General features: G+C 40.3%; 2 protein-coding genes across 2 annotated transcripts in view; both read left to right on the top strand.

Annotated features, from left to right (window-relative positions):
• Positions 1-8,156, top strand: part of LOC133534109 (protein Jumonji-like) — a 45,643-nt gene extending 37,487 nt beyond the window's left edge. The window contains exon 8 of the mRNA XM_061873197.1: positions 1,636-8,156. Coding sequence (XP_061729181.1) covers positions 1,636-1,947 — 312 coding nt within the window. The 3' untranslated portion in view covers positions 1,948-8,156. The remainder of the gene's footprint in view (positions 1-1,635) is intronic.
• A 5,907-nt stretch (positions 8,157-14,063) lies between these two features.
• On the top strand, positions 14,064-16,839 carry LOC133534114 (uncharacterized). The gene has a single exon (XM_061873203.1). The coding sequence runs from the start codon at positions 15,174-15,176 to the stop codon at positions 16,617-16,619; it is 1,446 nt and encodes a 481-aa protein (XP_061729187.1). The 5' UTR covers positions 14,064-15,173; the 3' UTR covers positions 16,620-16,839.
• The last annotated feature ends 69 nt before the right edge of the window (positions 16,840-16,908 follow it).

Below are 16,908 nucleotides of genomic sequence, written 5' to 3' on the forward strand. Positions count from 1 at the left end.
ACTGAATGAATGAATGAATGAATGTAATGTAATGATAATATTTTAAACATTCATATTGATTTATTAACAAATATTTAGGTTTATTTCATACATTTAAATATAAAATACAAGTAGTGTAATTTTTTGATAATGCAATTGACATTTAATTTCGATAATACTTTGTAGGAAAATGCGGAAGCTAATTTGAGAGCTTTCAACTGAATAATATGGCTTATATGGCTGTTAGCCGTTGCTCGAATTACAAATTTTAAAAAAATACTTTCCACCCTAGGGTGGGAAATGCAATTTTCCACCCGGCTATTAGCCTATGAAAGGTGAACTTTCCGATTAGGAGAGATTAATAGTACATTGTGCAACTAGGGGGTAAGTGAAATTTTGGATACGAGAGAATTTAAGACCCGAGTTTGCAATATTCTTACCCTCGGAGTTACACACAATGTTTTTCATCACACTTGCGAAGAAAAAACTAAATTTTAAGCGAAATAATTCTTAAATACGGTGACATATCAAACATTCGTCCGCCATTTTATAATTTCTTGACATATAATTTCTTTGACGACCGGTCTGGCCTAGTGGGTAGTGACCCTGCCTATGAAGCCGATGGTCCCGGGTTCAAATCCTGGTAAGGGCATTTATTCGTGTGATGAGCATGGATATTTGTTCCTGAGTCATGGGTGTTTTCTATGTATTTAAGTATTTATAAATATTTATATATTATATATATCGTTGTCTAAGTGCCCTCAACACAAGCCTTATTGAGCTTACTGTGGGACTTAGTCAATTTGTGTAATAATGTCCTATAATATTTATTTATTTATTTATTTATTATTTGACAGGTGAGGCACAGACCTATTCGGCATTCAGCCACAATTGAAAATTATGTAAAAATATTTTAAACGGCTGTTAAATTAATAAAAATTAAATAATTTTAAACATAAACAAAAATGTTAAATTATAAACGTCAGTATTTTAAAAGTAAAACTCATTTATGCTACTCTGTTTGTTTGAATAAGTGACATAATTAAATAAAAAATCTATAACTCCCTAGGGAGTTGTAGCTTTTTTTCACAATACATAACTCCCGCGGGAATAAAATAAGCCTTTGTCCTTCAGCACACCTGCATGAAATAAGATCTCTTTCGAGCAAGTGTGATGAAATAGTACATTACGATACAAGTGCGAAAAATAGGAAATTCGAAACGAGTGGCGATAAATTAAAACACGACCGAAGGGAGTGTTTTAAATCGACACGAGTTGCGAATTACCTATTCGCACATGTATCGTACAACGTTTTACAGTACATATGGCCCTTTAAATGTTCGACACAGTAACGTAATATGCTACTTCTCGCACTAGTGCTATAAAGTAGCCCCATATGTACTGTAAAATAAATAATGTGATCATATTTGCGAGCATATCGGAGTAAATAATATTATAATAAATAAATCTTCTCTGCTGGTGTCCGGGCGATATAGCCGTGACGATGTGCGCTCGCTAGGTGGGCTCTTTGGCGTAGACGGGGGTCTGTAGCTCTGTATAAAGACTAGCCCAGCGGGTTGTCCGGCATCAGTTCACGAGCGCCCACCTGGTGGGTTCCTGGCAGTGTCAGCATTCGAACCCTCGACCTCCTCACAGGTCCTGGCGCGGAACCCGAACAACGTGCTCCGCTACCTCGGCCCAGTGCTGGGCGTGACTGTGCCCACGCTCCACCTCAGCATGCTGTTCAGCACCTCGTGCTGGCACCGCGACCCCCACGGCCTGCCCTGGACCGAGTACATGCACAGCGGGGCCGAGAAGATATGGTGCGTGCACTTGTGTGTGTGTGTGTGTGTGTGTTTGTGTGCGTGTGTGTGTGTGTGCGTGCGTGCGTGCGTGCGTGCGTGCGTGCGCGTGGTAATGTTTATAGCAAATAAAATATTCTTATTCTGTATCAACTATAGTAGGTAGTGACTGCCATATATACTTTGTATCTTTAGGTATTTAAATAAAAGTAACCTAACTATTCTAATCAAAATTAATTTCAATTGGAAGAAACGTAGGTAGGTTACATATTTTAAAATATTTGTATGTATTTATTTATATATGTAGTTAGGTATGTCTTCTTCTTATGGTGCCATATCCTATCGGATGTCGGCGATCATCATGCGAAAGTTTTCTCTAATCTTTGCCGTTCTAGAAAGAGTGGCGGCGTTCTTTTTTTTTTTTTTTTATTCTTTTATTATTTAGGGACTTACAATCCTTAATGATTATGTCAGCCCCATCGTACCTTAATCAATATTACAGTCAATATTTATGTTATAGTCTTATATCTACTTAAATAGTCTAACACAAATAAATAAATTTGTTTGGCCGCAACTGACGAAGGCTCTGCCAAAATACACTGGAATCCACCCATATCCAACCTATTCAGACTGAGTAAGCGAAACAGAGCTAATCTTTCGCCTTCATTCCGTACACATTCCGTCAAAACATGCTGAACGTCTTCTATTTTATTGCAGGCCTCACAGTTTGGCGATGGTTCTTTTTTCATCAAGTAAGCAAACTTGTTAAGCGGAATGTGTCCAGAACGTAACCTTAAAGCTATCTTAATTAATTTCCTACTTAAATCTGCTTTTGTGAACCAAGGTATATGAGGAGGTTCACATTGCATAGTTTTGTACCACACACCTTTCTCCTTGCAACGTTCGTCAAAATGTTCCTTCCAGGTACATCGTGTTTTTCTACTATATATATGTAGTTTTTCTGTAAACTCTGGAGTAACATATACCTCCGCCCCTCTCGTGCAGGCAGCTTTGGCTAACTTGTCAACCTCGTCATTACCTCTTAATCCTATATGTGAGGGAATCCACTGCAATCTCAGCACCATATCGGCAGGTATTCTTCTTAATTTCTGTAGCACTGTGTACGCTAGCGCTGTGCCTCTGGTGCCAGAGGTGCAGCGAGCTACATGCTGCAAGGCACTTTTGCTATCTGTCAATACAACTTTTGTAAGTTTTGAACTAACTGCATATGATATGGCTTCTGAGATGGCAAATAGTTCAGCCGACATAATACATATTTCTGACGTTATTTTATAAGAGTTGTTTACATTACATATCGGGTCATGGTACGCAGCTCCTAAATTGCTTTCGCTTTTGGACCCATCTGTATAGATTGTGTGCCAATGCTTGTATTTTTCACTTAATTCACATGAGACGATATTCCTAAGATCACAAGGGTAGTATGTATTTTTCGGATGCTTAGCTACACCTAAATCTGTGATAATTGCATCTTTGACATCTATATTTGAGACCCAGGTTTCTAAACAAAACATCTTAAGAGGATTCGACATAGATATCCTTTCATCTTTAATATCATGGTAGACAGTCATTAGAAGTGGAGTTTTCTTTTTCCTCCAGTACCGATTCTGAGATGAAACGTCTAGCAACATTAAAAGTTCTACAGTATTGTTCTTTGTCCATGTTAGACACTTTAAACAATATTTATAAGCTAAAAAGGATCTGCGTAAATATAGGGGTAGTAGACAAAGCTCACTTTCCATCACGTGAATTGGCGTTGATTTAATAAAACCGCCAATTATTCTTAACGCTTGATTTTGAAGCCTGTCTAACTTTATTACATGTGACTCAGCACTACAATCATAAAGGAAACATGCATAGTCCAGTCTACTTCTGATTAAAGCTATGTATAACCTTCTCAAATGTGACGGGTGAACTCCCCATGACGGTCCTGTCAAAACTTTAAATATGTTCAAGTACTTAGAAATGTTCACCCTCATCTCATTTATATGTAAACTAAATAATAAAGCCTTATCTAACCAGAATCCTAGGTATTTAACTTTGTCCACTGTACGAATCGGGTTATTATTATGTTTCAAATCGATCGACTGTACTTTGCGTCCACGAGTAAATAAACAAACTTTAGTTTTGCTAGCTGATATCTCTAAACCTAATTGTTCAAACATCTTTGTAGTCTCATTAAGTGAATTCTGGACCAGAAAAATACTCTCGCTTAAACTGTGAGATTTTTTTGTATATGACAAAGTCATCTGCATATTGTGATAACATTACGTTTTTAGTTAGTTTTGCTATTCTATGTGTGACTATATTGAATAACAATGGGGATATAGGATCACCCTGAGCCAGGCCCCTACTACACCATCTGACAAACCTATCTGTGGTCTCACCTTTTATTTTCAGTTTTCTATTACTCAGGAACTCCCATAAGTAGGTACAAAGTTTAGAGCCAACAGATAAATTATCTAATGTGGAAACCACTTTTTCTATAAGAACATTGTTATAAGCACTGTCTATATCTAAAAAGCATGCTAGGGTTGGCATCCTCTCTGAGAATCCCAGTTGTATATATGTGGTTAAGCGAACCAAGGAATCTATACAAGATTGGCCTCTTCTAAAACCCGTTACAGACTCAGCAAATATTTTATTTTTCTCTACGTACCATTCTAACCGTTTAGCAAGCATAACATGAAAAATTTTACATATGCACGAGATTAAAGATATAGGACGTAACTTAGTCTCAGAATTATTGTGGTTTCCGGGCTTGGGAATAGGCACTACCTGCACACTACGCCATTGTTCGGGTACGGCTGACTCCTTAAACATAAGATTATATAATTTTAGCAAATATTTTTTGGCACTCAAGGGCAGGTTGAATATCATAGAATAGGTTATTTCGTCTTCACCAGGAGCAGTATCTTTCTTTTTTAGACAGCATAATAATTCATGAATTTTAAATTCTTGTTCTAACTGTGCATTTACGGAATAGAAAATTGGTTTAGGAGTTGTTACGGAGTCGGGTGCTAAACAACATAGTAACTCGTTCTTTTTGTCATCAGAAACAGCTAATGAATTGGCCCTGACGCCTTTCAACCATCGCATCTTCTTCCATACCTCTGACGAGGTGGTAGACTCGCTTAGATCATCGCAAAATTGGTGCCACCCTTTAGCTTTAGCTTCACTTATTAGTTTTTTGCTCTCAAGGTTTATTTTTTCAAATATATTTAAGTTTTGTGGGGTGGGATTTTTTCTAAATGTTTTCAATGCTAAACGTCTTTGTGCAACTTTCATTGACAACTCTGGACACCAATAGTGCTTTGGCGTAAATCTTTGTATAGGGCCCCTGTACAATTTGATTCTTGGAATGTGTTTATTCGCGGACTCATTGATAAGTGCTAGAAATGAATCGTATAATGCTTGTAAGTCCGCAGTAGCACTAAACTGACTTGGTAGATGTTGCGCGATGTACTCACGGTACGCCATCCAGTCTGCATTTTTAAAATTACGTCTAGAAGACATGGAAGACATGGTTGAATTATATTGCACAAAGAAATTTATCATCAGGTGGTCACTACCTAAACTTTCATGAGTTACTTTCCAATTAAAATAAATGGCAATATCAGAAGATACAAATGTAACATCAGGTGCAGATTCTTGTAGTACATTGTTGACTAATTTTATTCTAGTGGGACTGCCGTCATTAAGTGGGATAAATGCGTGATCCAATGATGAGTCCGCTAGTTGTATGCCTCTGGTGTCATTTTTATGAGACCAATTCGTGTGATGTCCGTTTAGGTCACCCGCTACCAATGTTAGCTTAGTAAATCTCGAGAAAATGCCATCCCAGTCTTCACGCCTAGTTCGTACAGATGATGGACAATATATGGACAGTATATTTTCTAAATACTTACAGTTCAAGATTTTTACATGCAATACTTCAATTCCTGGGTTATCACTAATATATGAGCTTACATGTGACGGAATGGATTTATGCACAATTATAGCTACACCTCCATAGGTATCATCTCGGTCACAACGATACACATTATATCCACTAAATTTGATCTCGGTACCAGTCTCTAACCAAGTTTCACTTAATATAGCTATATGTACTTTCTCCTGATTTAAAATAGTTTCGAACTGTAAACGTTTAGGTCGTATACTTGTGCGTTCCACTGTATTATATTAAGCTTCGACTTTTTATCCATGGCAGAAACTAGAAATTATACCCCTAAGCAAGTCCCCATTTCTAAAAGTGTTTAGAACAAAATTAGTCACGCCTTCCATAATTAACTGAAGCACAAGGTTTATCTTTTCTTCTACAGTTGAGTCAGACATAAAAATTTGTTTGGCTCTAATCCAAAACACAGCCCATGAAATCGACTCTCTTCTCTCACTACGGCTTTGTTGTGACACAGAATCCTCTTCTGTTGTCATATAGGATTCGTGGTTTTCTTCTCTTTCTATTTCTCCTTCTGCTTTGCTCTTTTGGGTTTGAGGTCTTTTCGGCTCCTTACTTGTAGATTTCTTGGGTTTCAAGTTTGACTTACTTTTATGGCTCTTCACTGCATTATCTTCTTCTTCATTAACATCCTGGACCATTTCTGAGTCCATATTCTGTCTAGTTCCAGTTTTCAGTGCGTTCCGGTAACCACTAGAACCAGCGCTGGCTAGCTCTGGCACCTTACTGCATTCGTTGACTAATATTGTTTCGACTGTCTTGGCACTTTCCTGTGGCAAATTTTGTTTCTCCTTCAATAGTGTATCTAACGCTACTCGGTACGTGCAATTATTCTCAGTCATTATTCTTCTGATTCTTCGCTCTTTGAGATATGCCGGACAGCATTTGTTAAGCGCCATGTGGTCCCCTTTACAATTGACACATTTGAAGACAGTGATTTCGCAATTTTCATGGTCACCTCCACATTTAGGACATATTTTCTTCTTACTTGGACAATGTCTAACAAGATGGCCGAACTTCCAGCAACCCGAGCACTGAGTGACTGAAAAATAGTTTAGTTCCACCTTTATCCCACAGCCATATGCACGAACATACGGGGGTAAGGTTGAAGACTGAAAACAAACTCTCATGGTCTCACTGTCAACCCATTTTCCTGTTTCGTCAAGGCGCTTCAGTCTCTTTGCCGAAACTATTTTATAAATGCACTCAAAATTGTTCACTACTTCCTCCTCCGTTACGTCAAAATCTATTTGTCTCAATATTCCATAGGACAGCCTTACCTCGCTCGTCAGCTGACATCTATATCCAGATTCATTAAATTTTGCCGACGTAAGAAGTTTATTCGCGTCATTCCTGTTATTAAATTTAATCAGAACCTTGCACTGATTTTTAAACGATATTTTCTGAACGTTTTGAATGCCTTCGGATCTCAGCAACTTAGCCAGACCGATTTGTTTAGGTAAATTGTCCTTAGACGTAAGACAAACCTCACATTCCTCTAAGGTCGGTTGAATGCTACCATTTTCCCCCGATGTAGGCGGACCAAGGTCAGAAGACAAACGTCGAATCAGTCGTTTTGCCCTCCTTCTTCCTTCCACTAACGTAAAACCACCCTCCCCGTCATTCTCATCTGTGTCGTCACTACCGTTTCTTGGCCTCTTTTCCACGCGTAATATCGGTAATTGCACCATATCTGAACTTCCCTCTCTATTCCAATCGTTCAACATTTCTTCATCCTCCGGGCGTTCTACTATATCTTCATTCCTGTCGTCAAGCTCACCATACTTATTAACCTATCGAATGAGCTAATGGTTTTACGGATACTGGAAAGCGATATGTAAATGTACTACATACCTATACGAGGCCTGGATGTTAGTGAGATGACGATATGAGTTGTGCTGGTGTCCGACTTTATTACCTACATATAACATGAGTATCACATGATTATCCACCTGGTTTCTTGAGCTTAATAGTCGCCTCCAAACCTCCCCTTATAGCGACCCCTTTCCTCACACAAAGTTTACCTTAAGTTCATATTAGCCTCACTGGATCACTGTTCACTCTGAGTACTGATAACGTTGGTCACAATATACTAGAGACACATCATTATTCTAATAACACCATAAGAACGTTCTTGACTTGATCTAAAAGCAAATATCACTGCCGCGTCGATCTGTTCGCACACAACCTCCTTTTTCCTACTGTCGTTCTCATCTACCCTCTCACCTTCCCTCAAAAAATCCCAATAACCTCGAAGCGGTTACTTAAGTTAAACGTGACTACTAGCGCCATCTACTCCATGACGTTGGCAAATATTAGCGGGTTCGCAATACGTTGGCGACACTCCCGCCCAGAAAGAAAATGCTACTCTTAATTGAAATTAGATGTCTATAGGCAAACATATAAATAAATCAACAACTAGATAATAAGAACACTTGTGAATAACAATGTGTTTTCTCGAACCGCATGGTTCACCCTTTGCGTCGTGAATCGGCACGGCCTGAGACTTTGTGCAATTTCTGATGACGTTACAGAAATGTGCTGAGACACTGCGTTTCTGAGATCGATCCAATCGTGCATCTGGTCTGAGTTGAGTTGTGATTGTGAGTGATCTGTCTTGAGCTGATAAAGAACAGGATTCTGAGTCTGGTCTGAGCATTCATCAATGTTTGTGCTGAGCCAAATAATAACAGGATCCTAAGACTGATCTGAATACTGATCAATTTCCGTGCTAAACTGATTGAAAGCAGGATTCTGAAACTGGTGTGAGCGTCCATCGATGTCTGAGCTAAGCTGAGTGGGATCACGGCTGCGACCTGTCATATTTGGTCCATTACTGGTCTCTCCGTCAACCCATGACCAATGTTATTTCTTACACTCCAGCGCGTACGGTTCTCGATTGCTCCGAGCAGTCTCTAGTTGCAATTTAGGTCACGAGAAGAGACCGCGTCATGCGGCCCATGTGTCAGAGAGTGGCAATGCGATCTGATATCAAATATCGGTATTATTAAACAGTGAGAGCTCCGTTCGCGATAGGTTTATCCCATCTGTAACTACCATCTGTGATTCGCTCTGTCACTTTGTCACTTTGCTCTTTTGACATCGTTATTAACATAATAACCTATTTCACCACTTCAAGTGTCACAACTATTACTACAGCAGACGTAAACAACTGTAACTGTTTTGAACACTGCGACGACCGCGAGAACGAAAAGAACATACGTTTTTTATATGCAATGATAGTTACCACACAGACAAATGCGGCCATCTTATCCGAACGGGTGTATGTAACCTAAATTCCCACTACTTCTCTTTACTGAATATTACTCGCAGTAATCTACTATGTTAAGTATTCGCTTTAAATCTATTCGCTTATCCATTAAGGCCACTGTTGACATGTCCATCTCTGGGTGCACCCACTTCATGTCCGGCAGCCCTCCCCAGCCAAGGGAGAATCACGCTATTTTTATATAATCACAAATCAGAATGTAAAATAGAATCTATTTACAACTCGACCACACTCCTTTTTTTATGCTATTTGGACATTCAACAGACTTGTCAAATCAGGCTCCCACTTCGAACCGTCAAATCCAAAACAAGTGATGTGATATTCAAGGCACCTTTTCTTACCGTTCATTTCGATTTATCAAGCAGATATTGAGTCAAAATGAACTCTGTTTTTTTTGTTTGCAAAGTGGTTTTTATTCTTCTTATCATTCTCTGGTGCGTTTATATCGCGCCTGGTGTGAAATAATCTAGTTTAAATATGTTGGGACAGTCAAGTTGTCAGCAACAGTTTTAAAAGTATTATATCGCGTCCGTGATTTTATTCACGTCGATTTACGCATAAACATTTTTGCCACACTTTATTCTGTCTAAATTGAGCTACACTGATACCGCCTTTGGGGGGTGGATGCTGGCGAGTACCTCGGTATTAATTCAACGCATTCAAAATGCTTTTCTTTTCTGTTTCTTGCCGTTCTCACATCACACCATTTTTAAACCGTTATAACCTATTAAATATGTCTGCCAGACCTACCTTACACTTTGCATCATTGCTTTTTGGAGTCATTCGCGATTAACAGCCGTCTTATCTATTTGAAAAACTTAAGATTTCGAAGGGTCATATACGTGGTGTCCTCAGGCTTAACGGCACGCAACACAGTAAGTCCGCTTTTCGTGGCAGCTTTCGATATGTTTACTCTTTGATTACATCCCCGTGCACATGCATCAGTCCTGCTAAGGATGGTAGAAACAGCAATACATATACTGTACATCCGAGGTACCGATCCATCTTCCTCATTCCGATCAGATCTTAAATTAAGCAAAATATCGCCAGCCTTCCGCACCACAGTGTTTTAACTGCTGTGTCCATCAAATTGACCCAATCTGTTTCTTTTATTCACGAATAATCACTTCACAACTTTAACAACCATGCGAGACATATAGATGGGTACTCAGTAGCAAATTCTCAACGTGTGCCAATTAATAAAGAATACAGTGGGTGCGGCGTCTGTATACTCTTTAAGGCTTTGCGCTTTATTGACTTCGCATTCGCAAAGGCTTTTGATTTCTTTAACTGGAGTTAAATGTTCAGAGTTATGAGAAATGGGGATACCGTAACACGTAATCCTTTTATAGTTGAACGAGGAGTGCAACTGTTCACTGAGATCTGTGAATAGACAATGAGTATAGGAAGGTTGTGAGGGTGATGTCCAAGTTGGTGGCCAACTAATCAATAAACTCAGTTTTGCAGATGACATGACTATATTAGGTTAAGTGTCCGTGGAAAATGAATTTCGGTTCTGCTACAAAAGATTGGGTATGCCAGTAATGAGTCCATTTTCAGGATGCAGATCCATACCTTATGATCAATAGAAATGAGACGAAGATGATGCATGTCGATCTTCCTTGTAAAATTAAGAGAATCAATGAATTGCACGATCTTGAGGCAAGTTGTTGGTTTACTTGGTATTTTAAATAAGTGATGATGGCATCTGCGACTAAAAGGTGATCAGAAGAGCTCATGTGGCCAAAGCTGCGGTGAAACGACTCGCCAGGATATGCATATGGAATAACATAAAACAAGGATCAGACTAATGCGGGCGCCTTGGTTTCTCGATCATATTCTTTACATGTCCGAAACCTAGACCATTGAAACTGAAACCCATCATAGGACAGATGCATTTGAGATATGATGCTGGCGAAGAAAGCTTGAACGTTACTACGGTGCAACTGCTTCAACTCTTGACAAACTCGACATCACCGAGGTTATCCACTGTTAGTACCCATAGCGTTCTTAGTTTCTTCGGCTATCGAGGCCGAACCAAGAAAGGAAGAGCCAAGGAAGCGTAGGGATGGACGTATGGTCACACGTCGTTGGGCGAACAGAATAACATTAAAGATAAATCCACATTACAGGCTAGCATACACCGCCCAAGAAAGAGCGGCTTCGAGTGCACTGGTGAAGAACCACACAGGACAGGTGTCCACAGTGACTTATGACGATACGGCAACGAATAAGACTTTGATAAATCTGTCTTGTGACTATTGCTACTGTAGGAGTCGTACATAAAACAATTAAGGCTCCTCTTCCCGCAAAATACCGTAAAACTAAGTTATTCAGAACCATATTTTATATTAAACATTGATACTTTCTGAGCAGCAAAAAACATATAACAATCTACAAGATATGACCAACGATATATTTTTCTGGAAATCTATTTTAATTTACACAACTATATTTCTTTCAGTTAGATCGGTATTACTTCTGCAAAAATATGGAACTTTACAATCATTCTCACAAGACACTATAAAATGATTTGGTTTTCTTGCTTTTTGCAATTTCATAAAACTATGCCTCAATTTCTAAAAACAATAAGCCTAAATTCCGCCTAGATTCCTACCATTACCCCCCTCTGCGGAGGCAGTGCGAGGCAAGTCGTATTGCTAGACGGACCTGTGCTGCATTGCACGCGCGAGCAAGCGATATTCTATTTCGAACGCATAGCTCTGCGCGCTCGATCTTTTGCAGTGGGTGGTGCGGTGAGGGGTATAAAGCTCCGCCCACACGCGCGAGGTCATTGGCGTCGAGTGCAGCCTTAACACTACGATATTTCACGCCAGCTGGCGTAGCACTGGGCCGAGGTAGCGGAGCACGTTGTTCGGGTTCCGCGCCAGGACCTGTGAGGAGGTCGAGGGTTCGAATGCTGACACTGCCAGGAACCCACCAGGTGGGCGCTCGTGAACTGATGCCGGACAACCCGCTGGGCTAGTCTTTATACAGAGCTACAGACCCCCGTCTACGCCAAAGAGCCCACCTAGCGAGCGCACATCGTCACGGCTATATCGCCCGTACACCAGCAGAGAAGATTTATTTATTATAATATTATTTACTCCGATATGCTCGGAAATGTTCACCTTATTGTACTCAAATAAAAAAAAACAGTATTGTCGTGTTTTAGCGGACGGCATACAGCCAATTAATATAGCCGCGGGCCGCGTCTACACGACCCGGTCAGCGTCATTTCAAGATATAGGATAGAGTCGTGTAAGACCGACGTGTATGATCGTGCGAATACTGCTTAATAAAATCAAAGACTATATAACTTTTATATTTTTTTAAGGATCTCATGCGTGCAAATACAGCTTATATTGCACAATTATATTGAATGAGCGAATATTGAATGGTACTGAATGGCAGAATAGTTGTGCCTTTAACTTTAAAAAAATAATTAAAGAGCGAAATTGATTTTAACGTTTTTGATGTGAAGGCTCGATTTGAGTGCTGGTTCATGTTTAAATTATGATTATTTTACCTGATTTCCTCGCATGTTTGGAGAAAAGCACTATATATGCCTCGGCAGGAACAGCAATTCGTGGATTCGTCTTCTTTGTCGGACTCCGCTTCGCGTCGTCCGACAAAATCAAATCTCATCCACGAATTGCTCTTTCCCGGCCTCTGCAATAATGTACTATTATAGACATGCAACAAGTTTTTAATATCATAAATTACGAACTGGAAACTAACTTCTGTATATTTTGAAACCTATATAATGGTGTGGTGTAAAACCAATTAATACGTAAAGTAACACGAAGAATTTTAATAATTGCTTTATAGTCTCGATTAATATTAGTTGTCTGTTGATATAAAAGTACAGTCAGCGATATTTTTTTTAGAAACCTACCTTGAGATTCCCGGGGTGCGCGCCGTAGTCGGCCTGCGGGTCCTTCGGGAAACCATAACCCTCCTCTCCCGTGTCTATGGACGCCGTGTTGGCCACTGAACAAAAAAACATAAATATATTAAATTATTAACAAACTAAAGAAACACTACCCATTAATGCGTTTGAGGCATCTACCGGGTGTTTCCTGTAACACGAGCAAATAATTAAACCATATATTGTACTCCTAAAACGATATAACTTTTGATTAACAACTTTTAAAACAATATAGATCAATTAATTGCTTTTGGTAACTGTAGTTACCAACTGTCACCCTTATTATATTATAATTGTTAACGCGCCCCACTCGCGGACTCGCTGATCGGGTCCCCGCCTCCCGCGCTCGCTCCCCGCGGGCCGCCCCCGCCGGCCCGTCGCCTCATCGCGCGCCGGCGTTCATTCCTCCAGCGCTCTCGACCAGAGCGCGCGCGCACACCGCTAATCAGTGCTCGCGATACACGTACCTATTTTTTATGTAATTTAATCGCTCAGACCAATATACGGTTTTAAAGTACAATTTGGTGTCGTCTTCATCATTTACGAACCTTCGTCAACAAGTTTCGAACCGGATTCGACGTAAAGCAACTTTAAAGACGCCGTTTCGACGAGGTCCATCAAACACAAAGAAGATAGCGCGCCTGGCCGAGACTACAATCGCCATTTTTATAACATCGGAGTGAATCACCGCGAGCCAACCTAAGCTACAACTACTACAATAAAGCGAAATTTGTGAAGTCATCGTCCTGCCCGAGAATAAAGAAACAAGACATTCAAAACCAGAAAAGGGTCCCACAAACCAAGAACGGCTCCACATACCAGGAAAAGGGTTTGCAGTATTTATTTGTGAGTCGTTCCTATTTTATTTCTTATTGCGCAGGTATAATTTGACCACCTTTATTTGGTATTTATTTCTTTAATTTTCAATATTTTAATTCTCTTCTAGCTACTAAAATCACATTCCTGTTTCACGTCACCCAACTCTTAATCAGTTTACATCTTAGTTAAATCGTAATATTTTTTAAATATTCCTTTTTTTAATTTACAAGCTTTCTTATCAAGGTTAACATTCCCGTTCATATTTTGGATATTTTTATTACAGTTTCCGTAAAATTAGCTTAAAATTAGTAACCACATTTCAAGGCCTAATTAATTGTATTGCAACCATTTGTGCCAACCGTGTGCCATCATTGCTATATTTTAATATTTACTTGGAATATTTCAGAAGTCTACACGTGTTCGTATTTGTACCTACACGTAACCAAGCCGTGCCGGGGCCGGAGCTACAGCGTGCACGTGCACGTGTACACCTGCTTCCGTCGGTGTTCGCGCTTGCTTGCCTGCCTGCCTCCGCCACGCCACGCCACCATTGCCACGATTTTTGATCCTTTGGGACTAATAAACCCATGTTTGCTACCAGCTAAACTAATTTTACAATCCTTGTGGGCTAAAAATATTTCTTGGGAAGGTCAATTACCCGAGGACATCGAGGCTCAGTGGAACAATTTTGCTAAACAAATACCAGAAATAGTCGAAATTCGTATCCCGCGCAGAATAATATGTGATTTTTACGTCAAGGTCGAGCTACATGCTTTCAGCGATGCCAGTAATAAAGCTTATGCATCATGCATATACCTACGCTCAATTTCCAATACAGGACAGGTTAGTGTACATTTAGCATTAGCCAAAAGCAAAATTGCTCCACTGAAACAGAAATTAAGTACCCCACGCTTAGAATTGCTAGGGGCCCTCTTATCGATACAACTAGCAAAAAAGGTAAAAAATTCACTGCGCTTGAATATCGATTCACAGCATTTTTGGTCTGATTCAACTATAGTTCTGTGCTGGATAAAAACATGTAAACAACAATTAAAACAATTTGTCTACAATAGGATCACAGAAATCAGTAACAACTCTGACCCCATAGATTGGCACTATGTACCCACAACCTTGAACCCTGCCGACATAGGTAGTAGGGGTCAGAGCGCATCAAACCTCAAAAATTCACTTTTGTGGTGGGAAGGACCGCCCTTCCTTCATGAAACGGAAATACAATGGCCTACTCAACCTCAAAACTTAACTTTAGAAAATTTGCCTGAAGTCAAAATACAATGTCACGTTTCAACTGAACAATGCGAGGATAATTTTACCTCTAAATACTCAAACTTTTGTAAATTGCAACGTATTGTAGCATACATGAATAGATTCGTTCATAACTGTAAAAATGTAACAAACAAGAATACAGGTCCATTAAAGGTGTCAGAGCTTAATCTGTCTTTACAAATGTTGTGCAAACAAGTGCAGACTGACAAATTTAGCGAGCAACTCTCGCGTTTGCTAAATAAGCGCCCACTTTCTCACAAAGATACTCTGTTGAAATTTAATCCATTTGTAGATACTTTCGGAATTATGCGAGTAGGCGGTAGACTTGCAAGTTCATATTACGATTATAACACAAAACACCCTATTTTATTACATGCATCGCATCACATCACTAAAATATTAGTACACCATTACCATCGAATGTTGATGCACACTGGACCACAGCTGATGCTAGCAACATTACGTCACAGGTACTGGATAATTAACGGCCGTAACCTTTGCAGACAGACTTCACAAAGCTGCATTACATGTTTAAGATACTCGGGTAAAACTTATCAGCCAATTATGGGCAACTTGCCACTGCAAAGGGTACAGTCCGAATATGTATTTGCTAACACATCCTGTGACTACGCTGGGCCAATCCTGATAGCGAGCAGAAAGGGTCGTGGTTGTCAAACGAAGAAAGCATATATAGTTGTTTTTGTTTGTTTGGCAGTGAGGGCGGTACACTTGGAGCTCGTCACTGATTTGACAGCCATGGGCTTTATTGCCGCTTTAAATAGATTCATAGCCCGCAGAGGCAAACCAGCCACCATTTTGTCAGATAATGGTACTTGTTTCATAGGGGCTTGTAACGAATTAGCAAAGTTCCTTAAAAATAATTCTGAAGAAATAACGTCATATTCAGCTACAAAGGAAATAGAATTCAAATTTTGTCCTGCTTATAGCCCACATTTTAATGGTTTGGCGGAGGGCGCAGTTAAGCAGGTAAAACATCATTTAAAACGAGTTACCTCAATGGCTCACTTAGATTATGAAGAGATGGTTACATTTTTGGTTCAAGTTGAAGCTTTGCTTAATTCTAGGCCTTTAACCCCTATTTCATCTGATCCCTCAGATCTTACTCCTCTCACCCCTGCGCATTTTTTGATAGGCCGAACGCTCACTATGATACCTGCTCCCTTGGTGCAAGACTCGCCGATACATACCCTAACGAGATATCAGAGAATAGAAGCACTAAAAGCGCATTTTTGGAATCGGTATTATAAGGAATTCATTTCAGAACTGCAGGTCCGAAACAAATGGCGCAGGGATGGAGGCCAGCTGAAGCTTGGCGAGATGGTTCTCGTCAAAGACGACCGCTTGCCCCCCAGCAGATGGCTGCTTGGGCGAGTCACCGCAGTCTACCCGGGCAACGACGGAGTCAGCCGCGTCGCTGACGTCACCACCACCACAGGGACGCTGAGAAGGGCCTACAACAGGCTCTGCCCGCTCCCACTGACATTGGACCAGGATGGTCCAAGGGGGCCAGCTTGTTAACGCGCCCCACTCGCGGACTCGCTGATCGGGTCCCCGCCTCCCGCGCTCGCTCCCCGCGGGCCGCCACCGCCGGCCCGTCGCCTCATCGCGCGCCGGCATTCATTCCTCCAGCGCTCTCGACCAGAGCGCGCGCGCACACCGCTAATCAGTGCTCGCGATACACGTACCTATTTTTTATGTAATTTAATCGCTCAGACCAATATACGGTTTTAAAGTACAATTTGGTGTCGTCTTCATCATTTACGAACCTTCGTCAACAATAATAATAGAGGTCACTGAAAAATATGAA

This window comes from Cydia pomonella, unplaced genomic scaffold, assembly GCF_033807575.1.
Source record: "Cydia pomonella isolate Wapato2018A unplaced genomic scaffold, ilCydPomo1 PGA_scaffold_57, whole genome shotgun sequence".
NCBI lineage: Eukaryota > Metazoa > Arthropoda > Insecta > Lepidoptera > Tortricidae > Cydia > Cydia pomonella.

Bases quoted from the DNA above. Each gene is read 5' to 3' on its own strand.
- LOC133534114 (XM_061873203.1), top strand. From the start codon at position 15,174: ATGAATAGATTCGTTCATAACTGTAAAAATGTAACAAACAAGAATACA.